Raw genomic sequence first — 26315 nt, forward strand, 5'->3', positions numbered from 1 at the left:
ACAAAATCGATATTACATTACATGTAATTCGTAAATATTTAATACTTATTACAAAATTATTGTGTGTATCAGGCCCAATGGGCGGGTATTTAAAAACTAAACATAAAGTACAACGTTTAATTCTATTTAAGCACAATTTTCTTGCCTGATTACCAACTTGAAAATAGGGTCAAAAAGGCTTGCCATCATTATAAAAAATATAATGTATTATGTACAAATGGGGCATGATTAAATGACCAGCCAAACAAATTACACTATTTTTGGAAAAAAATAAAACTGACAAAAAATTAACTTATTACACACATCCAAGGCACATTATTATCCTTACTCTAATCCAAAAAACCGGCCAAGTGCGAGTCGGACTCGTGCACGAAGGGTTCCGTAAATTACAGTTAAATCAACCTATCTCAAAAACTATAAGAGATACTTTGATCAAACCAAAAATCGTTGAAAGAGTTAATTAGCATGCATCACCTCTATTTTTTTTAGAATTTTATACCCCGTAGTTATAAAAATAGAGGGGGGGGGGCATACTTTTTACGACTTTGAGAGCTGATATCTCAAAAACCGTTCACTTTAAGAAAAATGTTTTTTAGAAAACTTTATATCATTTTAAAAGACCTTTCCATTGATACCCCACACGGGTATGTACATCGAAAAAAAAAATTTCATCCCTCAGTTACATGTATGGGGGGCCCCACCCCCAATTCTTTTTTTTACTATTTAGTGTCATATTTTTGTAGCGGTTCATACAACACATATTCCCATCAAATTTCATCACTGTAGTACTTATAGTTTCCGAGTAAATCGGCTGTGACAGACGGACAGACGGACAGACGGACAGACGGACAGACGGACATGACGAAACTATAAGGGTTCCGTTTTTGCCATTTTGGCTACGGAACCCTAAAAAGACTATCAGTAATAGATACCCAAAGTCTTATGGAATGGTATACTCTCCATATCATCTGCATACTTCCTCCTATAGCACCACAGATAATAATCTATTAGACTGGAGTTTGGTACCTCAGCATCCTGACCTTTCAGTTTATCCTCTAGCTTCTTCTTGAGGAGTTCAACGGCGTGGATGGAGCAGCCTCGGATCTCTACTTCTTCAGGTGATCCACTTGGGAGGAGTACATCTGAAAAGTAATAGGAAGTATGAATATGAATAACAATAGAAGAATGAATGGTCCTGCTGGTTTATGAGAGCAGACTATGTTGTGTATGACTATATGAGTATGCATGCTTTATGTTGATTTAAATGTTTTTCTTCACTTTTGATCAGTCATTGATTTCCAATCCTGGAATATGAATTAACTATTCCTGTAGGAATACAACAATGCATTGTTATCGTGATAACTCCAATAAGACCATTCAAAAACTCGTCCTATAGCTAAATACATATGTTATATTATTCTAATCTGTTTAATATTAAAGGCTGATTTGTACCATGAGATATAAAAAAGCTTAGCAACGAAAATCAATGATGGGGAAAACCTTTCCTAAGAAACATGGCTTAGTCATCGCCATCACTTGATGTAGCAAAACAGACTAATCTGTCTTGTCTATGGAGATGAATATATCAACAGATAAATATCTAACAACAATACAACTGTGATAAGATTAGAACTGTTTCTTTGTGTCAGGTCAATTACTAGTGGGCAGCATGATTCAGGACATATGTTAAGTTAGAGGCTGATCCAGTAATCAATAAATATTGTGAGTGGAACCATTCAATATTGCTGAAAATTACGAATCTGGTTTTCAGGGCAACAATCATATTTTTTAAAGAATATCTACCAAGTGAGATTAAATAAGGATACCCAGTACCAGTACAACCGATAAACCCAACCGATTTTGGGCCTTTTGTATGCCTGTCCTGTGCAAATGCCTAATTAGCTTGTTAAGACAGTACATGTGGGGGGTAAAAAACGAGAGTAAAGTAAGTAAAATATAGGGCAATACATAACAAAGCACATGCAGGAGTTATTATATAGCAAGGGTAGTACATAAGAAAGTACATTGTGGAAAAAAATACAAACCTTTCCTCAATTTATCCATGAGTTCATCACTGTAGCTCAAAGCACCAAAATAAACGAGCACTTGCGGTACTCTATAATCAGCAAACATGGTGATCTTATCAATGTCGGTAAACTCCCCCCACCCAGTGCCACCGAAGAAGTTCCACAAGTCCGCTACCAGGATCTGCGCTCTCTTATACAACGCTACCTTCTGACCTTCAAATACTGCTTCATCTCGGAAACATGGAAAGTTGTCTACAATTATCTCCAACAACTTGACGGCAGACTTATTCGCCTCTTTCAAACATGTTACGAAGGTTCCATTGTACTTTTCCAGTAAGATTGCACCTACTTCATGCAGTACTGAAATTCGTTCATCGAATAGTGGTATTGTTGCTTCATTGTCGCCCTTCATTATGTTACGAAGCTGGTCTTCTGTTATTTTTGAGTAGAATTCTGGATTTGTAATATCAACTCCATTCTGAAATAAGTACATAAAATTATGTTTTAAAATTATATCTTGATACAAGAAATAATAGGTTTCTGTTAATTGAAAAATTTTGTCTTTCAATCAATCAGCTAGCTCTTTGACTGAATAATGAAATCCAATTACAATAATAATTTTGTAGTGAAGATAAAAACATCAATAAAATTATTCTCACCTTGATAGCTCTAGCCAGTGCCGCTTCTAAAGCATAGTACCCAGAATGACCATCCACAGTCCACTTCTGAGCCCCGGAATATGACCAGAAGCAGAAATTAAGAGCATCAGCCACAAACACCCAGTCCGCAGCCTTCTCATGGTCTTTGTTAGGGTGTATGATGTCCGCACCAGTATCTGGGATCTCAAGCTTGTCGGTAATAGACTTAAGCATCTGAAAAATACAATAGGTATATCAGAAAAAAATATATTATCAATGATTGTTGGTAAAGTAAACAATGCACTTGGAGGGCATCACAAAGACTTAGATTGCGCCACAAATAAATATAACTCAAATTTATTTATAATTTATGCTTATTGTTGTGCAATAGGAATAATAAGGAATACATTTTGCCAATGTTAGGAATTTAAAATTTTACTAGTTTGGTTCTTTCTATAGCATGATTGAGCGTCTTTAGGGAACCGTATAGTCAATATACGTAAGAAGTGAACTTATATTGGTAATCTTACCTCTTCGCATAATTTATCAAGACCTGTTTCGTGAATCTTTACGTGGTGCGCGTTTCGAGCAATAAATTCGCCGGCAGCCGCTGGCTGTAGTACTCCTTCGCGAACCATGATGCGTTTCCTTGATCAAGTCAAGTAGTACTGAACTATGCCCGAAACAATACTGTGGTATCAATGGAAAACAGAATGCAGTCTTATCAAAAAGATAAACAAATAAAGTGGTCTCTCTGTGATACGTCCCGCCCGGCACCTTTTGAATGGCACCTGTTAAATCGTTTAGAAATCAAGGACTCTTATCATGAGACGATTACAATTTCATTATGAGTCAATAAATACATTGTTTTTATATTGAGAATACCAAATTCAGTTTGACGAAAAACAAATACAATTCGTTCGTTCGTTTTAAATTCCACAAAATTACCATTATTCAAAACAAAATAAAATCTTGCGACTTGTTTCTAAACTTTCGATTTTCACTCCAATACTCGTAGCACGGTAAATTCCGAAATCATTCAAGCATTCTGAAAATTTTCTTTGCGACACATTTATATCTACATACATACAGAGGCTTAAGACTTCATCTTATAAAATATAAAATAAGATCTTGTAGAACTATTTTCAACAGAGATTAATATTATGGTAATTTTAAAACATTTTTATTAAACTTTGTGAGAAACGGAATGGATAAAATAACCTCATTCATGTCAAATTCACGAACACAAAGTTTGCCAATAAAACTTATTCCAATTTAAATTAATCTAAATAGCTAATTCTATTTCAAAAATGCCCCTCGACGTCCAAGGAACATTTGTGTCACAGAAAATCAATAAAATAAGATGGATAGCGGAGGATTATGTAGAATCAAAGTGCTTTTTTACCGGCAGTTGGGACGACGAAGTGAATTCCGTTAAAGTTTGGAGTTTTGAAAGTCCTCATGAAGAAGATGAGGTAGATTACCCTCGTGCACTCTCTGAGTACCCTGTGGAAGGTGATGTGACCGAAATAAAGTTTATAGAGAAAAATAAAATAGCCGTTTCGCTATCGAACGGAGATGTGAAGGTGCTGGAAGTTAGTGTGTATGACCGACAGTCTCCGCTGAGAGAAGTATTCCATTTTAAGAAGCTACATAACTACGGGTAAGTTTTCGTACATGGTGTTTGATGCCTTTTAGGTTTTATGTATAACCAATTCAGTGGTTAACTCTAAAGTTGACCCAATCACTGAGAATGATAAAGATCCAAGGCCAATAAACTCTATATAGTTTAGGCCTAAATTACCAAGTAATTATAACGTCCGCTGCACATTAGCAATCTAATAGTGTTGATGTAATATTGCTGAGTGCTTTTTTACATTATGTTCTGTATCTTTTTAAACTGAACCTAAAAGTTTTATTACTTATATTTCTCAATGGATACCAAAAATTATTTCCTATTTTTTCTGTTCTTCTAAATGATTGATTAATGAAACTTCCTTAAACAAGACAAACAATTTGTTGGTGTTATTCAGTGAATGAATGTTATTTTCAGTGAAGAGCCATGTTCCTGTACATCGCTAGACACACTAGAAGGGGATATAGCCACTATTGGAGAAGACGGCAATGTGAACGTCCTGAGCGGGAGACGAGGCGAGGTGATGCACTCCATCAAAGGAGCTGACAGTTGTTCTCTACATTCCATCTGCTTTATTAAGCATAATGAGGTAGGTCTAGCATAGTTAATTTAACCTTTTATTGAAGCCAAAACATTTGTGTTTTATAACTGGCCAGTGTTTCATCTCTTTATTATTCTATGGCAGACAAAAAAACTAAGTAAACTAGTGTGTATTGTGATATCCTGCCTAATAAAAATGTGTTCCAATAAGTGTTCAATGATTTAACTAATAATCAATAGGTATATTTGTTTTTACCTTGACCTTAGAATGAAATTTTTTGACCTTGACCTTGAAATTATTATTTTTTCTAAAACAATGAAATTAATACAGTAATTGGCATATGTCTAACTTTGATACTACAGAATGATTTACTACTTGTAGGTCATAACCGGTAACATCAGAGGTCACATGAAGATTTGGGATTTAAAAGCAACCAATAACAAACCAGCTGCCTCATTCCTTCTGGCTGGTGATGAGTTAGCTGCTACTTGCATCATCCACCATCCGACACAACCACATATAATCTTAGCTGGCAGTGAATCTGGGTCCCTCGCTGTTTGGGATTTACGTATGAACTCTTTCCCAACTTCCCTGGTCAATGCACACTCGGCAGGAGTCTCAGAAATGCAGTTCCATCCTGAAAACCCACACAAACTCCTCACATGTTCAGCTTCCGGAGAGCTATGGGATTGGAACATGGAGGCTATGACAAAGAGTTCTAAAGGCCCTGACAATCAAGTGACGTGGATGCCATTAGAAGATAAAAAAGCTATGATGGTGAACTCCTTGATACCAGCCCTGCATAAACCTATCAACAGTCTCCATTGTGACAAAGGCAGGATCCTTTGCGGAGCTGATAATGAAGCTGTGTATTTGATTAAGAACTTTAAGTATTAAGCTTGAAAGTTAAGATGATTTTTTCCTGTTTGGAGGAACTGTGATAAGGTGGAAAGCTCAATAGAGCTACATCACACGAATATTTTCGAAACTAGTGTGTCATGGAATTAGCAGAATGAGATGTTAAGTTTGGTCTTGTTTGTGAAATGTGAACTCTTAACTAATCTGTTAAAAAGTTAATTGTATACTTTTTTGTAAGTTATTTGGATAAAATAATAAAACATTTCAATAAGTAATATGCATTTTATTATTAAATTCTGAAAAGTAGATACACTTATAAAATAATATTACATAATAATAATACACCAAGTCAGTCTTTGCATGCTTAGTATCGGTAAAATATATTACAAAAACCGAAGTATATAAGTATTTATTTACATGTTTTAAAAATAATTGTGCAAACTTAATATCAATGCAAGGCACCATTATTACAACCGTTAGATTATTTTATTGCCGAAAGGTAACACACACATCAAATTAATTATTTTTATTTTATCTGGCAACAATTCTGGGTCAAACTACAATGCCGTTAGATTTTGAGAATATCCAAAGTTATACAATATTTTGTAGTAAAGTTAAATTGGATATAATTCTAGTTTACGTCACATTTTTAAACATCACTGATGGCACCGAGCTATGCAAGCTCTTTTTTCGACCTCTAAGCCATTTTGTAGTTCTGATTTTAATACAATTTAATTTCAGTGTTACTGTTTAAACAATATTAATTGAATGTCAGTTGGGCTCAGCCTCTAAACTGGATTAACATTTGATAATATCACTATAAATTAAGAAAAATGGTTGAATATTTGGCATCTTATTCACATTATCATACAAAATAACATAAAGAGTATAATTATTGTAGGTAAGCATATAATAATTATCACTCATCTATAATATTGTTCAAGAATAAAATATAATAAACACAGCACAATTTGACTGAAAATAATATTGGATATAGTTTAAATTGTTCTTATTCGATATAATACTTATTGTGAGCACCTTTTAATGGAGAACCTAGTCCATTAAATCTGAAGCAACACTCTAAATCGTCCTTGAGGTTTCAAAATCAAGGGCGTTCATTTGCAGAAATGTCCTTCTCTCACTGTCGGCCAATCAACTTTGACCTTGACCTTTTCAAATGTCAAGGTCAAAATTAATGTTCACATTTTGTGAATGGCGGGTGCTGTAGCCTATATACAGGGTGTAGGTGCGTGAGTCAGGTGTGGTGGTTCCTCCGGTGCGGGGGCGGCTTGCGACTGGCGGCGGCCAGCAGGGAGGCGGGGACTACCCACAGCTGGTCACACCAGCGCATCAGGGCTTCAGTCACGTGGCAGCTGTTGGCTGCCGTCGCTAGCTGAGTTTCGAGGCTGTCTGATTGTTTGATCAGGAGACTGGAAATGGAAAAGTTTTGATCAAAATAACGTCGTCCTTTTTAAGAAATAGTTTTTTAGAGTACAGAGACTATTAGTAAACTCAGAGTAAATACATCCATTTAAACCTTTATAGACACGTTATTGGCTATTCAAATAGGGCCAAAGATGGCACCTTGGGGAACCCCACATATAATTTTTATAATAAAATCGTAGGTACCTGCTTTTGGGCCTTTGAAATCTTTTTGAACTTTTATCTCTACATTTATCAACCTCAAACTCAGTAATTACCTGGGCGGGAAGAGTGTAGGCGCTATAATCATAGCCACATTGTGCTCTGTCATCTTGTTGGTGTCCTGCCTGGCGACGATCTCCCTGACCAGCCGCAGCAGTTCCCGCAGCGTGGCGCGTTGTTCTGCTGGTAGCAGTAGCACCAGCAGGTTCAGGGCTCGCCCTTGTGTTGTGCCGGTTAGAGCTGGAAGGAAGAAGTTTGGTTAGGTGATGTACAAGTTTCTTGAGTCACTAGTCAGGAATGTTCGGTTTTTAGTGATGGTGAAGTCTTATGGTCTTACGGTTTTTAGTATGGACTGTCAAGAGGAAAATTCTAACAAGCTGTTATCTAAACTTCTTGGACTGACAGGCAATTTCTAGGCGATTCAGATAGCCCAGTCAATTTGGAAATTTGACGAAGTCCCAATCGATCCAGAGCGAGCTTCCGAAGATATTCGAGGCTAGAAGTCAATGGTTTTGGGTTCATGTTTTTTTTAAACGATTCGTAAGTTTTATCAAAAATGACAAAAATAACTAGATTATTAGATGATTTGTTTACAAAATGAGCAATATATGTACATATTTCTTTCGTTAACTCACCATAAGTATGATAGAACAGCCTCATGAGTTCCTGCGTGAGCGGCGGCGTGGGCAGCGCCCGCAGCAGGCGCTTGAACACGGCGGCCAGGTCGTGCGAGCTGGCGCGGGAGAGAGCTGCCTCCACGGTAGCGCGGTCCGAGTACCACTGCCGCTCTATTAGCTGGCAGAGAGCTTCGATCTGCAAGGGAGGTGGATGGTTAGAAATTGTGTTAAAGTTTTGGGCATAGGCTAACATTGCTAAGTAAAATTATCAAAGCCATAATTTTTGATGACAGACACTTGAAGATAACTAATTCCCTTTATAATGTGCTTAGTCTTCTCAATCAATTGAAGTTTTCAATCAAAGCCAACCCAAGTCAGTTGTAGAGGTACTACAAAAGCAAGGTTTCTGTTGGAAACTGTCTTAACTGACTTCAAAAAAGGAAGTTCTCAGTTTTGACTAAACATAGAAAAAATCATAAAAGCCTAGGATCCTGGTGACCGTGTTGGTTCTTACCTTCTGCTTATTCCCGGGCACTCTGAGCAGCCCCTCATCGTTAGTGCGTCGCTGTAATGCAGCCGACAGCGCCCGCACCACGGCGGGGGCACAGCTCCACGTCTCCTCCCACAGGATCATGTCTTTGCGCACCAGCGTCTCCAGCGACACGCCGAATACTGAACCTTCTGGAAGGAGCAATATGGTGCACATTAGAATTAGCGAACAGAATTGTTAAATGGTGAAGTGAAAGTAATCTTAAGAGTTGGAGCATTCAGATTGAAGGGTAAACTTTTATATGTACGCTACAAAACGGGGGTTGCTAGATAGTCTATGTGATATGCCTTCAAATCACTTCCTTATGTACTACCTCTATCTACGCCCTTTTGTACTACTCCCTTATCTATGTACCTACTCCCTTATGTACCTCTATATCCACTTATATACTTCCCATATCTACTACGCTATGTAAGTAACCCTACATAGTACCGATATGTTACCTCCCCCATATACTCCCTTACATAATCTTCTATGATTCCTTTTCTATAGCAAACAATAGTTACCTTCTTTCCTCTTCTTCTTGGGCGATTTCCTCTTCTGGAAAGGCAGTGAGTAGCGGTCGAAGAGTGCGGTCAGCTCGAGCCACAGGAGAGGCGGAAGCCGCTTCAGTTGCGGCTCGCCGATGCTTTCGATGTCCACTGTGCTGTCTTCTTCTGGCCAATCCTGAAGACAATAATGACTTATTAATTTTTTGACATTTGGCCATGGGACCTTCCCCGGGTGATTGAAATGCCACTGAAAAAAATTGGTATCTGCAAATTCGTACTTCGTTCGCATATAATTACATTTACTTAGATGATCAATTATTCTTAGAAAATCATCTTAGGCAAGTTTTTGTGGAAATTTTTAAACTGCAGAAGAGTTAGTGTCAGAGTTTTCTCAATTCCGCCTTATATGGCCTCCAATGCCGGTTTGTAACAACGACTTCTACTGAGTACCACACGGGGGCTTTACGTGCCCTCCCAGACACGGGTATATGAACAACACGTACCTCCTCATGAGCGAGCATCTGCCTGTCGAGATTGAACTTGTGTTCGAAGCTGAGTGGCTGCTGAGCTGACGCGGCGCTCTTCGCGCGGGACACTGCCGCGTGTTTGTTTCTGGAAAAACGAAACTTGGTCATTCTCATTTACCTATGAACCTACATAACCTATGTACCTAAGCATTGAACCATTGAGGACTACTTTACTTTCAAAGACAAGTATCCTCACAAAAATTTCTGATCGTGTCATTGTGATGTTTTCTAGTTGGATTTTTGGTAGTACTTACATGAATGGATCGTTGTCTTTGAGTATGGATCCATTGATTCGTTCTTTTCCTATCCTCGGTCCCTGGACTGTGCCGTATCTTTGATATCCTAGGAGCTCGATACCCTCTGCAAATAAACATAAGATTATTAAATAGAGTATAGCTAGGGATCCCTAAATATACACATTATTCTAAAAAATTATCAGAGACCGTTTTGGAATTTATTTTATCCTTCACATTGTTGGAGTCGGTGGTAGCCCTATTCAGCTTGAAATGAAAATCAAGATATCTCCTATTGGGAAAACTCTTAATTTTTTTCTCCAAGACTGTCCAGGCCTTCCTCCTCTTCTTACTAACTCAGGAAAGATTCAAAATACGTTTTTCTACTAACCGGTATTACTAGCAATATCGGCCCAATGCAAGTCATTAGGCTTGAAGAGTTCGTGCATGGGCAGCGGCGGCGAGTGCGGCTCGGCGGGCGGCGACAGGCGCACGCGCCGCCCCGCCGCCGGCGCCGACGGTGTCCGCGCTAGCGGCGCGTGGGTGCCGGTAGAAGGGTAACTGTCGCTGTGGAAGAAGGATATCGGTTAGTGAACACGGTAAAAAATACCCCATAAAAGGCAAAGAATTGGCAAAAAATGGAGTTGATGTCAACTTTGCCGAAACTCTGGTGACTCTTGTGTTCTGATCTGTTGTGATCACTAATCGATACGAAGGTATGGACAAAGGGATGATGGTTTCTTTTACATTGAAATAAAACTTTTTTAACTAAGTACCTACACTAAAGAAACTCAATTCTTTTGTAATATCAGCAATTTGAACTTATGTCATTACCATTTCAAATTATCGGAAGATCTTTGTTTCCCTAATGAACAGAACAGGAAACTTTTAGAAGATCAATCTCGTACCTACTCTATTTTAAGGACGTATAGACCTTTACCCTACATAAGGTATGCTATGCTGAGCTACTTACACGAAGTCCGGCGGTGTGGCGGCGTCTGCCCACTCGGCAGGCGGGCTGCCGGAGCCGCCGCTCGGCAGAGAATCCAATGAGTCGGGAGTCGCACTGCGCGACCGCGGTTCACTACCACTTGAGTTCTGCAAACAAACAAACATTACGTAAAAACCTATTCAAAAGTAACTTTTCGGTCTTCAATATAAGTGTGTAAAAACAATTTGAAGCATTCTGAGCTCCGAAACAGTCAGCTCTGCCATACGTTTATTTTTTCAAAATCTAATACGAATGCAGTGGCGGCGTAGCATCGGGTGGCACCCGGGGCGTACTACCTATTGAGCACCCCCCGAAAAAAAAAAACGACAAAATATAATCACGGGCTAAAATTGTAAATTAAAGTACTTAAAAATCGTGTAGAAATCATTCATGGTGCTTTTTGCTAGGTTTAACATAGAGAAACCGGAGACAGATCACTGCAAATTTTATAAAGCCCTAGCGAAGCGATCCCGTGTCATTTGAGTTTTGAGACTTAAAATAACTCAAACATGTTTTTAAAAAACCAGTGTCCAGTGAAAAAGCCGCGAGCGTAGCGAGCGCGAAATTTTTGAATTTTAGAACAGTAAAGTCCCTTAAAGAGTTTAAAAGAAACAGGCGTAAATTGGAAAAGCCGCAAGCGAAGCGAGCGCGAAATTTTTGAGTTTTACGACAGTAAAGTCCCTTAAAGAGTTTAAAATAAACAGGTGTAAAGTGGAAAAGTCGCGAGCGAAGCGAGCGCAAAATTTTTGAGTTTTACGACAGTAAAGTCCCTTAAAGAGTTTAAAATAAACAGGCGTAAAGTGGAAAAGTCGCGAGCGAAGCGAGCGCGAAATTTTTGAGTTTTACGACAGTAAAGTCCCTTAAAGAGTTTAAAATAAACAGGCGTAAAGTGGAAAAGTCGCGAGCGTAGCGAGCGCGAAATTTTGGATTTTTGGGACTCAATAATACCTAAAGATATTAGAAAAACCACCGTAATGTGAAAGGCGCGAGCGGAGCGAGCGCGAAATTTTTTGAGTTTTTGTACACAAAAGTCCTCCACTTCCTAAACAACTTAGAAATCGTCAGCGTAGAGCGTCAGTTGTTTTTGCTACTTCGGTGCTTTAACTTTTTGTTAGATTGAGGACTCAAGAAGTAAACGCAGAAGAAGTTTTTTTCTAAGTTTGAGGAATTAATTTAAGTAATCAGGAAACAGAACAAAAATAAACAAGAAAGAGAGGGGTGACAGCCGGACTGTGTCACCCCTCTCAGTGTTGCCTCGACGTCTCGCGCATGTACTGTTGTGGTTTTGTTTGAATATCGTGCATTTAGTGAACCTAGGCTTTGCAGATTAGAATGGCACCCTCAGTGACTTGTCCCTTCTGCCCGCGCCATCCTGGTCGTGCAGATATGTGCCGACCGAGATGGCACCCCCTTAGACGTGGCACCCGGGGCGGACCGCCCCCTCCGCCCCCCCCTTACGCCGCTACTGTACGAATGAGTTCCCTTGTTAATTAATGAGCAGCAGTATAAAAATAGAAACGTTAATTTCGTTCAAAATGTCCCTAATCTTAGTTAAGGCAACGATAGATCATTGCCATACGAAACAGCGACAAAATAGATATCCGGAACGGAATACTTCTATCTATGTCTACCGATCCCGAAACATGATGATTAATATCTTATTTTGTTTTGAATACAGACAACTTTCAAGTTTTAAGAAACCCTTCTGTATTTTGAATACTTACATTTCTTACAATATGTTTGTATTCGGCCCTCAAAGAAATATTAACAAACAAGGTAGTCTACAAATCAGCAAACTCGATGAATCACAAAGCAATAAATCTTACGCCAACAATACAACTGAAGATCGATCATAATCACAGCTTCATCGAAGTGTAATCATCGCGCACTAATCACTTCGGAAACGCTCATTGTCATCAGCGCTAACTAGTAGCGATTAGAAACAGGTAGAAAGCACGTGGTGAAACATCTGACGTGGGAATCTCTTCGTGTGGCAATTGTTTTATTTTCCTTCTAATAGTACCAATTAGGTCTCAATAGAAGGAAGTTATAAAGAAGTGATTCGGAGGGCACGTTAAACTGTAGGTCCCTGCTGTCATTGATCATCTTTGGCAGTCGTTGCGAGTAGTCAGAATGTAATGTTACAAGTACAGTAAGGTAATTGGGCTGAGGAGGTCAGAGGCAGTCGCTCCTTGTAAAACACAGGTGCTCAGCTGCATCCGGTTAGACTGGAAGCCGCCCACATACTTTGGAAAAGACTCGGGAGATATGTAATGATTTAGGAGATGAATGCAGTGAAAAAGTACCAGTAGGTATCACTATCGAATCAAGTGCTAAAGTTAAACAGCTATTCAATCACAACCTCTTCAGAGCTACTTCCTATTTTTTATAAGTCTAATATTATTGATTGAAGTAGACATCATAAAACATTTTCCTTATTCGCTTTACCGACATAAAAAACGAAGTATCATCGTTACATTGAAACAAAGTTTCATGATATACCTGTCTTCACTATTCTAAGCGTGGAAGTAAGTTTTACTCAACAAAAACGGGCACAAAATCTTCGACTAATTAAAGCAATTTCCTACAATGTATTGTGTAGTTTAATAGTTTTGAATTTTTCATAGTTTTTGCATCGTTTTGTCTCGCGTCTCTCCGCCGTGCGTCGGCGCAGATGAACGGTGTGAAATATGCATTGTTCGACAATTATGATGTTACCGGTTGTAATATTACAATGGCTATTGATTGCCGGTTATTGGTTCGATTGTCTGTTTTTGTGTCTGGGTTTTCACTATAAAAGTTCATGTTTTTCCTGGTTGTTTGAATCTCCTTCAGCTAGGTAAATAGGTATTTATTTTTCCAGACAAAGGGAGGCGAATTTGTTTTCTATATAAATGAATTAATCGATTGAATTAATATTTTTTTGTTTTGAAAATAACTAAGAATTGAAAATAAATAAGTATTTTCAAAACAAAAAAATACTGCATCCATCCATCCAGGTCACGGACAGACTCGACACGTCGAGATTAAATAATATTAATATAACCACGATAAAATCCGTAAAAGTAGTTTTATTTAGTGTCAGAAATCAATATAGGTACCTAGATATTTTTTTTAATAATGAGCTACAATAAAATAATCAATTTTCAAATGTCATTTAAAACTTAGAATCTCAAAAAACTCTTCTTGAATTGACGAATTACCCAAACCGTCATTAACCAACAAATTCAAAGTAGGCCTTTCAGTTCCCAGATTATTATATAAATTATTTTAACTATGCCACTTAATGACACAACCGCCAAATATAAAGAAATAAAAACTAAAAAAAAATAAGCATTCTCATACTTAAGTCGCCATTGTCCCTTCTACTTAAATTTTAAGTGTTTAGTTAAGAAGAGAAACTCATTATTACGTGTGTACTGTTTGTCCATATATTACACAATCGCAGTGAAAGCTCCTAAATTAATGACTGGCTACTTTTTAGAAGAATTTCAATGTAATTCCAACTTATTAATGATAACTGTGTCGTTATGTAATCGCAATTTATATAATGGTCACTCTAGTTCGTTGACATTTTACTGAAATCTATTTCACGGTTAGGTTATAAATAAATGTTTTGGTTTGAATTTATTATTTATTTTTGGACTACGTCTTTCGGTATCAATGATAGGTAAGTATTTTACGATTCATTTATATAATTAATATGTGAATCAACCCTTTAATTTTCAGTCTTTTTTGAACAATTGTATGCACCCTATTTCACGGAGCGTTTTCCCTTTCTATTTATTCTTTCCTGCCTAATTACACTACTGCGAACTTACACCATGTGCAATGTGGTCACCCAATTAAACAGAAGTTACAACAGCATTTCCTGCGAGGACAATTAAAATGTTGCCACTATCGCAACACGTTGAACCAGCCAAGCTAACCATTGATTAGAGATCAACCCGTCACCGCGGATACAAGTACCCATCATTGCGGATACAAGTACCCATCGCTGTGGATACAAGTACCCATCGCTGCGGATATAGGTACCTCTCTCTGCGGATACGAGTACCGCGGATACGCGGATACTGCGGAAGGGACAGCCCCTTAGTAATGGACATGTGTGTCAGCGGCGCGCGTTTAACCGGTTAGATAAAGTCTAATCAACTTAGGCGGATTACACACCGCTTTGAGAAACAGGCTGATACACCTGTTACCATATGGGTTGACGAATCTGGGAACCTCCATTACCCTCATAGGTACATTTGTAGCCACCACGTGTCCTTTTGTGTTTTAAATTTGCCTATGGTAACGCAGAAGACAGGTGCTTCCAACCAAACTCTTCTATACAACTGTAGTAATCTAAATCATGTACTGCTTCTGCCAGCTTGTTCCGGTATCCCGTTTCTTGACGTATCAGAATAAAAAGTAGCCTATGACCTTCCTCAAACTAAAAGATTGTTTTTGAAGTTTCTGTGATCAGCGCATTCACGCAACACAAAGTCTTTAGCTTATAATGTTTACACTTATGAATCTGCAAATACACAAATCCACGCATTGCCAATGTAGATGACCACATGTTTTATGCAAACTGCAGTACCTACGGGCGTGGTGACTGACAGTGTGTGGTCCGCCTTAAAGGCCCGATAAATATTGATAAGGAAATCTCCACAAGAAACCTATGGCTATATTAGGAAGTGCACCGCACAGATTGAAGCGAGTTTATTTAGATATTAGATAGAAATGTGAAAATCTTGCCTCATGTTTCTTAGAATCGGAAGTTATGTTGTTTCAGAGAAATGCTAGCGGTTTCTAAAATGGTTTGAGATTTTCTCTATACTTTGAGTTCAATATTTAAAAGCTTCTTTTAGTTGACCTCTACATTAAAAGGGTTTCACAGCAAAAAATTGTGTATTTCTTGTAAAGTAAGGTACTTTGCTCTACTTTAATTCAAGTCATACACATCGAGAAGGTCCCTGTTGTATGAAGAAATAGGTTCTACCAAAAAGTTTGCTCACTTGACTCAAAATGATTCATTCATACCACCAAAGGTGAATAACTCAGATTAACAAACAAACATAAAATCTAAACATGTATTTACTGGGAAGTAACTGTGGCGTCAGACGCCGTCGCGTTAGAATAACAATATCATATAATAGGCGACACGCATGAAAATCAGTTTACCATGAAACTATTCATATGCAACTGATATGAAGATAAGCGCCATTGTAGGACTTGTGAGAAGGGAATAACGATAGAGGAATGTTAAAGTTATATACGATGGAAAGGCTACTATTGGTCTACTTATCAACAAGATTTGCAAAGAAATGGTTAGGTACTTATAATTTCTTGAAATTACTGTAATTTCCTTTAAGAACTTTGAGGAAAAAACACTATAAAAATTGGGGATAGGTAAATGGCACAAAACAAGTTATAAAGCCAACTAACTAAAGTAAAATACCTACATAAACAAATACAAAATGCCAGGACAACCACCTGCTTAACAAGCTATTTATAGACATTTAAAAACCAGCTTCCTAAGTAAAAGAATAAACTACACAAAAAGCTGGCAGACATAACAATGATAAAGAACTAGAGCTGTTACAAGATGAGACAAGAGACAAAAACAATAAGACCTTGACACCTGAATCAGAGCAAAGAACCGAATAAAGTAAAGACAAAACATGAAAGATTCTACTCATACAACAACAGCAAGAAATCAATTATTTAATAATTAAACACACAATCTTTACGAGCTATAATGTGAGCAGTAGATTTACCTTGAGAATTATAAAAACACTAGAAAACAATAAACGGTAGGCGCTTCCTGCACGCATAGTTGATTGAGCACAACCAAATTCTTTGGTCAATGATACCTATGCATAATTCGCTGTAATAAGCGTTGAATATCGTGTTTTTTTAGATGCTATCTAATTCATGACAGTGGAAAAACATCGCACAGTTTTTGTAGAGGAAATAGATGAAGAAGTAAAGTAAGCAACAAAGGTAAATCTGGCAGAGAATTGATCACGATTGTTGATCAATCTATTATAAACCCATGATTAACTTTGAATTGGACAAAGCTAGCAAGTGGAGTATAATAGGAGAAGAAACCAAAACTAGATGCTACGCTAATAAACGACAATGGTACAGAAGAAAAGCGCGGTATATTTATATCTAGTAGGTAATAGCAAACCGTCTACGATCGCATTCATTCGCCCCAGTTCAGCAATTGTTGGTAAACAAAGCGTAAAACTAGATCAGCCAATCAATGTTAATCGCGATAGCAACATGACCTAGGTACCGGCAAATTAATTAACAACATATCTCGATTGCATGCTAAAAAATAATATTCTTGAAATAATAGAAAAGCTTTTAATGTTAGAATCGCGATAAACGATTTAATTGGACACTTAAAAGGAATTACGACAGACAACGCAAATAGATTATCGTAGACAGATAAAATAAATTAAATCGTATGTCCTAAATCTAACGTGTCTATTTGATAGTGAATCTGATTTCGAAACAGTAACGCATTAGTGGACTGATGTTATCGCTGCCGATAATTTAAATAAACATAACGTGGGGGCTGTAGCAGATAACGAATATATTGGAGAAAATAACACTACTGACATAGAAATAGTAGATAAAGCTGAAACCAATGAACTATTGGAATAAGACAAAAGTTAAAACGATTGCGGAATTAAAACAACACGAAGAAGAAAACTAAGATAAACAAGAGGAGCAAACAGACAAATCCAATAGTATAATCTTATCAATAAGCTACCTACAAACACTTATTTTTATCTTCGGGAATTTTAATCCGCAATCACATGATACGAGATTATTCTTGTTTAGGTCCTATGTACCATACTCTCGTATTATCTGTCACGTAGGTCTCACATAAGATCGATGAATATTCCAAAAACATGTTGTTGTGATTTAGCAAAACAATATTGCACGGCCTGTTTAGATATATCATTCTGTACCAATTTGTTGCTCAATATCTCTTCCACACTTCGTCTTTATAGGTTCAAAGAGTTTGTTGCGACTTGACTCATCAAAGATAGCACAAAAATCCTCACCCTTTTCCGACCTTTTTGAACTTTCCAAAGTGACGTCACCGAGGTCACTCGCACTGAACAAATCACAGATATTTACCAGAGCCTCGATATAGGAGCGCACGAGGGCCAGGCCCTTACAGTTGACCACTTTCTCGCACACCTTGACGCGCATCGTGTCACAGATCATGATGAGTGCTTGAGTGCTGAGCTACACACACTGACTCCACTACACTGCAGTTTGGAAACCAACGGACGCAACGCAACGCGTCCTCCTCACTCACTACTTAACACTGCTATTGCTTGTGTAATTAAAATTACCGTACTACTAGACATTAATTTTACGCAATTTTTTCATAAAGCCAATGTTTTGTTGACGCAATTAAGCGACGTGTTTTGATTTTTCACACGTTCTTACGTATGCTTTCACTGTCTGCCGAAGGAAATTGAGTGACGGGAAATTACAGTAATAATCAAAATTGTTGCTGCCAATTATGTTTCAGTTGCCGTCGCGAATTCATTTTTGATGAGTATAGAATTTGCGTCAGTCGTTTCCAAGGCAGATTGACAAGCGTATGGAATATCATTTTTTTGGGTTTAAGTAAAAGTAAATAATATACGCACTTCTTCATTGCACTGCATCCAAAACACACTAATCACTTTTGACTTATCTCAAACTGTGTACACTTTTACAACAGCACTAAAAGTTCAAATGGTCCCACATAAACGACGTCACGCTTCGAGCCACGCAAACTACCAACTATCCCCGAAAACCTTAATTGCATACTTATCTAACGATCCATTATCGACTGTCCCTAATATGCAGTACGAAGTAGTTAGAAACATATTTCAATGCGTTCGTCACGGAGCTAATGGCTTCTTATTAACAATTGCATGATTGAGAACGCGTGATCCGACAACGCGAATATCAAGAGATTCCGAAATTCGCTTTTTTGCGTGCAAAGTTTCACGAAGCATTTTTGGGATGTCGTGGGATGATAATTGCTTGTGATTAAATTTCGCTGGATAAGTAATGCGTTTGTTTTATCGCCGTAGTTTAATACTTGGAGAATGACCGGATAGATTTTTATGAGGCTTAGGAATTGTAATCTAATAGTTCCGGCTGTTAGAGTTGTAGGTTTATGACCGGTGATTTACTTATCAGTTCTATTGGCAGAATTAAGATAGTAACGGATTGAATTAGTGCCCGATTTCTAAAATACGGCTGCAGCCATAAAGATACCTATTTGTAAACGAAGAAGTGCAAACACTGACAGCTTGAAAACCAGAAAGGCGGTCACAAATACACAAGCAGAGACAGCAGACAATAACCGCTTTTACTCAACCGATTAACCCAGTGCACGTGAAACTAAATATAATGACAACCAATCAACCGCGGCTAACCGCAACACAGGTGATCGGATAGATATAGACGTAGAAAGTACTGGAAGAATTATAGCAACACTTTGTATCGAAGAAAATCTTACATTCGTCGTACAGATGGAGTTTTCTCGAGATGTTTTCATTGAGTTCAGTGGAGTGGAATGGTCATTAGAAATGGCGGTGATGGCTGATGATCTGGGATTTACGATAGCAATTGTGGAATGAAAAGAAGGCAATGATAATGGTAATGATTTAAGTTGTAATGTCGGTGAGAAACGCGCTCTTTCTGATCCAGATTAAATTATGGGAAAGGATTATATTTATAGCATTGCTAAGTGAATCATTAAAAAGTTCGTAACTGTCTGTCGGGCTTTCACGACAATAATACTGAACTGATTTTAATGACGTTTACTGTGTAGATAATCTAGAACCTGAGAAACGACATATTTATCGTTTTAGGCAGGTCCAACTACCAGAAGTAGTTGGAACCACGGGGAACAGCTAGTAGTCAATAATATAAGATACAGATTCATAGTCAAAGAATCAGTTTGCGTGATAAGTGCATGTAGTTAACAATACAATTCTTGGTACGTATCGACGGAAGTTCTTTGTACTGGTCAGTACAATCTTCGATGTATGATTCACTGACATTCACAGAAGTTCTTTGGTTTTTTTACGATAAAATTATCTACTTGTGCAGGTGAATCATTGACCGACTTAGCTAATGCAATTTGTTTATCGATAAGTATTGGAATATGTATAGCATCCGACTTCCCGCTTGTTTAGAATGTATTTTAAGGGCAAAATAATTAGTATTTGTATTTTTTTTGTCTCAGTCTATATTTAAGATTCAATACATTTTACAAGTACCTAGATTTGGAATTCGATTATCCTCTAACCAAAGCAATTCAACATTTTCATACATGCAAACGTTTCGATTGAATGAATCATTATTAACATAACTACTCATACTGAATGAATTATGGACAAGTTCTGCCATCTATTAATCTAAGGATGAACTAAAGACGCACGCGCATTGGTAGTGGTAATTGAATGTAAGCACAAATTATTCATCATCCACCTAAATACATAGAATATCAATATTTGTACTTTACTTTTGTAGTCACTGTGACAAAAGTAAATAGGTCAGAATATATTTTTCTGGATTCTGAGAAACACGGTTTTATCTGAACATTTCACATTCCCCAAACTAATTGTCATCCGTCCAGCAAGTGACAATTATGCAATTCTCAATTACTGGTAAAATATTTTCATTCTTGAGTAAGATTTTTCCAAGTTTAGAAAATACAAACAGTCACGTACCATGTCATTATTTCTCAAAACGATTTGTCGTCATTTTGAAAATAAGAACGAATGCAGCATTGAGGAATTTTTGCAAAGTTTCACACATTTCTGAAATAGCCTACATCTCAACCTCATAAAACATATCATCATCTCCTTGAAAGCCTTTTCCCTCATAAAAAACGAATTTGGCAATAACTACTTATCGCAGCAAATAGGCTTCGGAACTGAGAACTACATATGGCAATAGTTAACAAATTATCTCTATCTTGACATGGTTGAACAGTACCAACATGTCGTTAATATTCTCTTCGACAAACCATAGTCTATTAAAGAATTTAAGACGTCACTCACCTCCAAATCCCTAAACACATCTCTGATGTCTGGTTTCCTCGCTCGGGAAGCGGCTCGCTTCCTCCTCACAGTTCTGTTTAGTCTTCTAACACGCCTGCGCACTGCAGCCGCCTGTTCCCTGGGCAAAGGTCTGACTGCTTCACCCAGCTGGGCCTCTGTGACCTCCAGACCTGCTTGGAACGGAGCCGCCAGGGACCCGAGGCCTGCCGCTTGAAGCCATTCGGTTTCCAGTTCGCCTTCTGTTGGGACAAACGAGTTAGATGTTATTAAATATTATAGTGCGAACTTAAGAGTTTCAGGGACAGTATTGACAAAATAAAAGCTGGACCTATAAAAGAAAATCTAATGTCGGAAATTCGTATTGAGCAAGCATTGGTGATAAACGCCTTTCCTTCTCAGTATGAGAAGGGGCCATTGCTCTGCAGTGTTGTAACAAAATGGCTGATTTATAAACCGTGCTACATATTATGTGTAATACCTACATAGTGTGATGTAATAAAATATTGATACATAAGCAACCTTGAATAGGTTAGCAACCCATTCGGTGTAACTTAGGTACATATGTAGTTTTGTTTTAGAAGGGATTTTTTGCTGAATTCTTTAATAGAGGACGATTAATTCGTTTTAAACAATTTGGAAACTACTATATGAGTGGTTCTGTAAAATTGTTTTTTTGTAGGAATCGTTAGTAAAATTTAAGTCTCTCGAGTGAGTTTACAATTTTGTGAATAATCTTGTTCTGGGAACATGTAAATTATATTTTAACAAGCTTTTTTGTTGATCCAAAAATTTATAATGTATTATACCTACTTATTGCTGAGTCAGATACAATTTACAATCAACTCATAAGTTTTTGTTCACTCCAAAAATCTTCCGCAATTTTTTTTGTTCTCTCTACCTACACTAAAATCATGATCCATTAACTCGATACCAATGTACATTTTTATACATTCAAGTGTAATTTTACGTGCTTAGAATCCCATTATCAAAAATTATAAAAAATACGTAATGGAAATACTTGAGTAGGATTTAAAAAATCAATCGGTTTCCGTAAGCCAAATCCAAATGATGTTAGATAACCGTGCATAGGTACATTCGATCATTCCCTTTGTTTTTAAAATTTCAGGCCAAAACCTTTGTATAGAAGACTGTACCAAAACACAAGGTTGCCACATGAAAAAAAAAACGCAAGGCCAAAGAACTTATAAGCACGCACGTTCCTACTTACGGACTTATTGTAACACCATAAACATTATAGACTATACGAGGAAGCTGCTACATTATTGTCGATGCACGATTTGATTAAAGAAGAATAGATATTAAAACTCCTATTATTGGAAATAAGGAAATTCATAGCGCAGTTGAAAAAGTGCTGAGAAAAACTAAGATCGTGATAATCGAAGTTGATGAATGAGTAATAAATTATATCGTAAATTGTATTGATATAGACAGCATGGCATCTTAGTTGGTCTATATTTGATCAATAAATTACGCAGTTCTTCGTCACAATTTTAATAAAAAATCCTTCTGTAGAACAAGCAAAAACGCAGATAATTTATGGACAGTTATAATTTATAATATACGAGGTTATTAATCTTATGATTATTAATATTATGTTACAGCGCTAATTATATTGACATAATTACTGTAAATTGCACATTTTCCAACAAAAATAATTAGTTTCACCCGCAAACAGGAAAAGCTTAATATTTAACCCCAATGAGATACTTCCGAAATGCATTATTGTCATTGTTTATACTCAACTCAAGTAACAAGTTAACCGATGCTCAGAACAGGATGCTTGTTATGCTCATATTTGCGGTCTGAGCCTAAATATAGCGTGTCTGAGTCAGAGGTTAGCGCCACGGCGGCTGAGCTTTTTGTATCATTTTGTTGCAGTTGATGTATTGAATAAAGCAAGTGCTTTTAAATAGCCAGTGAAAATGTGGTGGAATCAATTTGAAGCAAAAACTCAGATTGGATATTGAGTTTCTGAAATCTGCAAATTATGTGTCTGTCATTTTATTGCACATTATTTTTTTATTTTGGAAGAGTAGGTTTATTTTAAGTACAGTTATACATAAGTAGAGAACTACTTTCAATTGCAACCCCATTTATCTTGAGATCTTACAAGCGACTTTTTTAATACATTTTATATTATAAGGTTTTATCGACGTATCTATCTAGCAATGCCAAAGTCCTTAGAGCTTTCTTTTGAAATGTTTGTAGTCATTCTAAAATAAATGCCAATTCAATACTTAAACGTTTAACTTAATTAAAACGGTAACTACTGTTAAATATCATTAAAGCAATCCCCTTAAACATGTCCAAAGAGTACGCAGACCAGATCTGCAACTTGTTTGAACAGCTAACTCCTGAAAGATTTATTGAGTGTAACTTGCGCCCTAAAATAGTAGCAATGTGTGTGTTTACGTAAATTAAGTGCAGGCTTACTCATCTGTGGAGTATCTTCGTTTTTATTGCTTGTTTACTTAAGTGGTAGAAGGGGTGTATTATTTTGAATCGGTCGACTGAATGTTATCGTTAAACATTACATGTAGTTTTTTTATTTATGTTTATCACTAGAATAGATCCGAAAAAAATGCATTTTACCGGAAAATTATCAATGGCCGGATTCCGAGTGATTCTGTCGGCAGTTTATCTATTTATATTAAGGGATGCTAAACTATGGACTAATGTGCTCAGAAACCGGCCATATTCAACTGTGAATTTCATCTGAATTGGCCATATTTTTACTTTGAAAAATTTACGGCCTAATTACCTTATCGCAGTGCTAATTCATACTAATAAAGAAAGATAATACAGTAATCAATGACCTGTCAAAATCTATCCTACTACAAACACAAATAGCAAGGTCTCTCAGTGAATACAGCGTGTGGTTAATTTCAGCAGCTGTACACAGGATGTTATTTGTTTATTACTCTCTCAATTTGGCTACTTATAGGTAAATGCACGCTTAATGTTCACGTGTTTGAGTTTTTTGGTAAGTTTTGTTTATTTCTGTTTAGGTAGTGAGAAAAAAAGGTTAAAGTTTTTGAGTTCGAAATATAAAATAACAAATGACTTATTAGTTAATGATTTATTTGTCTTCTTTCGTAACAAGATAATATAATGTGTAATTGTTAATATTTAATTTGCCCTCTAAACACATTACTTAGATTAAAACATATTTGCGGCATTTGCCTTCTGGCGCCCAACATCATTAGTTTTAATTTATAAACACATTATAACTAAATGAAAGACCTATAAGTATTTCCTTCCACGAATTTCTCATTACTTTTGATCTCAAAAATAATCATCATCAACAAAGTAAATTATCGGAATTTTCTAAGAATATAAAAACAACAAACAGTCTAATTCATTAACAATTTAATTACAAACTGAACTAAACTGAACCACACACAGTTTGTTTACAGTTTAACCTTTTATTATAAACGGTTTAATTTAACTGCTAGGGTGAATGGACCACACAGTGAAGTTTACTGTCAAAGTAAAAAAACAGCCATAGCCAATAGTAACTTTTTGGTACTAAGTAATTAAATGCCATAAAAATACAAATACAAATATTATCTCATTTAGGATATAAATAAAGGAATATGTCTACATTATAAGGGTAATATAGTTTCATCTACACTAATATTACAAAGAGGAAATTTTGTTTGTTTGTAATGGATGAACTCAAACACTACAGGACAACGTCTATTTTATCGATGAAAATTATTGAAAGCACTCACCTATCACATATTTGGCTTGAAACCGACATAATGCGCCCATAACACACATGGATCACAACACAAATGACAAAACAGAACTAAACTAAACACTCAACAACAATTAAACAAATTATTTCTAATTACAACGAATTTGGGCCAACACTGAATGAACTGCAGTTCCTGTACACACTACCACACAATAACGCCTGCCAAAACAGAGATAGTGCAAGATTTTTGCGTGACGACTTGCGTGAGTGGGTGTACATACGTCACGGGTGACTCGATCTTACGTTCAGGTATCGACTGTATGTCTAGAGTGAATGATTAGAATGAGTCATTATGACTTCATGAATGGATATCATGAAAGTAATGATCGGTTTGCGTAATATATTTTTTTACAGTCATACCTTATCAGTTGACTGAAGTGTTTTTTCTTGTTTTTTTAGAAGTGAAGACGTGACTTGGACATCCGTATTGATAACGTATGTACTAGTTTAGGGTGTGTTTCGGTTTTGACCTTGAGTTTATAGGCCGTTTTAATTAATAATTACCATTAACGGAAGAGAGAAATTACCATTAACGTATTTTTTTTATAGAAATTCGATCGCATCGTTAGTTTTTGATCTCCATGCACCATGATGCGTATTTTATGAATGCTCTTTATTAGATTTATAAGAAATTAAAAAGTATATCTCATAAATTAAATAAAACATTCATTAATTAAGAAATTAAAATAACAGTAAAAATATAAAGCGCAGTAAAATAATTACTCATAAGTTTTTTGTGGAATTATAATAAATTTCATTGAATTATTACGCATTTTATTGTACCGAGCAGATATCTTCGGTTAAAAATACAGTACTGACACATTTCATGTAATAAATGGATAGAGATAGTAAGTACATAGATAGTCATAAGTAGGAAATATTTAACGTATTAAGATAAACAAATAAAAACAATAAAGATATTTTGGTGAATCACTAATTATGCAAGTTTTATCGAGAGACAAGGCTTTAAATGATAAAATGTTTTGTCTGTCTTTTGTAAAGAGGAAAGATATTGGAAATATCTTTTTGTTCGCAATGTTGTTGGCAAAGCGCATGACTTTCCTTTAGATTTATTGTACACCGGCCGCATTCCTTAGCCTAACTGCAACTGAGGCATCCATTTCAAGATTAAACCGTTTTAAGATATATTTTTTTGAAACGAATGCTAATTGTATAAATAAATACGTTATTCTATATAATTTAAATATTTTTGAATATTAATTACATATTTTAAAGTAATTAAAATAAATTAAACTCTCAATCTAAATATTGATCTAACGGTACCGAGCATCAGAATCTACCGTGTCACGCGAACACCTAATCTCTCACGATTTCGCGCCTAATCTGACAGATGTCAAAATCATAACTGTCAAAAGTGACGTGACGTAGAAGAAATTACACCACGTTACGTCGACGCGACGTCGTCGTCGAGCGTCGCGACGCGGCAAACTGCGTGTGCGCCGACGATCCCGAATTATTATGGTCATGTATTTTTAGATGGAATCGAAACGGGATTATTTCCGTTCGGTGAATGGTTTAGAACTGAAGTTTTGGAGTGAAGATTTTGAAAAAGAAACTTCTTTCATTACCTCTATTTTCTCGGATGTGTATCTATTTTATCGACCATAAACTACTATTAAGTTTCTATTGCTTACAAAAACACAAATGAATGGAATCAAATTATCATGTAGCTGAT

General features: G+C 36.6%; 3 protein-coding genes across 10 annotated transcripts in view; 1 reads left to right on the plus strand and 2 right to left on the minus strand.

Annotated features, from left to right (window-relative positions):
• Positions 1 to 11: 11 nt before the first annotated feature.
• LOC110380775 (queuosine 5'-phosphate N-glycosylase/hydrolase) lies at positions 12 to 3442 on the minus strand. The gene is made up of 4 exons (XM_049836364.2): positions 3196 to 3442; positions 2687 to 2899; positions 2046 to 2505; positions 12 to 1142 (listed from the first exon to the last, which is right to left on the minus strand). Exons 1-4 carry the CDS (start codon positions 3301 to 3303, stop codon positions 919 to 921), a joined length of 1005 nt encoding a protein of 334 aa, XP_049692321.2. The 5' UTR covers positions 3304 to 3442; the 3' UTR covers positions 12 to 918.
• Positions 3443 to 3956: 514 nt separating this feature from the next.
• LOC126053583 (nucleoporin Nup43) lies at positions 3957 to 5946 on the plus strand. Its single transcript, XM_049836046.2, has 3 exons — positions 3957 to 4328; positions 4719 to 4890; positions 5224 to 5946. Exons 1-3 carry the CDS (start codon positions 3976 to 3978, stop codon positions 5737 to 5739), a joined length of 1041 nt encoding a protein of 346 aa, XP_049692003.2. The 5' UTR covers positions 3957 to 3975; the 3' UTR covers positions 5740 to 5946.
• Positions 5947 to 5968: 22 nt separating this feature from the next.
• Positions 5969 to 26315, minus strand: part of LOC110380763 (rho GTPase-activating protein conundrum) — a 98371-nt gene continuing 78024 nt past the window's right edge. For 7 of the 8 annotated variants that reach the window (XM_021340861.3, XM_049836358.2, XM_021340862.3 and 4 more), the window contains 10 exons: positions 20839 to 21077; positions 10736 to 10860; positions 10154 to 10329; positions 9784 to 9889; positions 9506 to 9614; positions 9018 to 9177; positions 8476 to 8642; positions 7980 to 8157; positions 7401 to 7584; positions 5969 to 7130 (listed from right to left, as the gene is read on the minus strand). In XM_021340861.3, coding sequence (XP_021196536.2) covers positions 6956 to 7130; positions 7401 to 7584; positions 7980 to 8157; positions 8476 to 8642; positions 9018 to 9177; positions 9506 to 9614; positions 9784 to 9889; positions 10154 to 10329; positions 10736 to 10860; positions 20839 to 21077 — 1619 coding nt within the window. In that variant the 3' untranslated portion in view covers positions 5969 to 6955. Of the gene's footprint in view, positions 7131 to 7400; positions 7585 to 7979; positions 8158 to 8475; positions 8643 to 9017; positions 9178 to 9505; positions 9615 to 9783; positions 9890 to 10153; positions 10330 to 10735; positions 10861 to 20838; positions 21078 to 24593; positions 24723 to 26315 lie in introns of those variants that run through there. The other variant, XM_021340864.3, reaches the window with a different exon arrangement.

Source organism: Helicoverpa armigera, chromosome 3 (assembly GCF_030705265.1).
Source record: "Helicoverpa armigera isolate CAAS_96S chromosome 3, ASM3070526v1, whole genome shotgun sequence".
Classification (NCBI taxonomy): Eukaryota; Metazoa; Arthropoda; class Insecta; order Lepidoptera; family Noctuidae; genus Helicoverpa; species Helicoverpa armigera.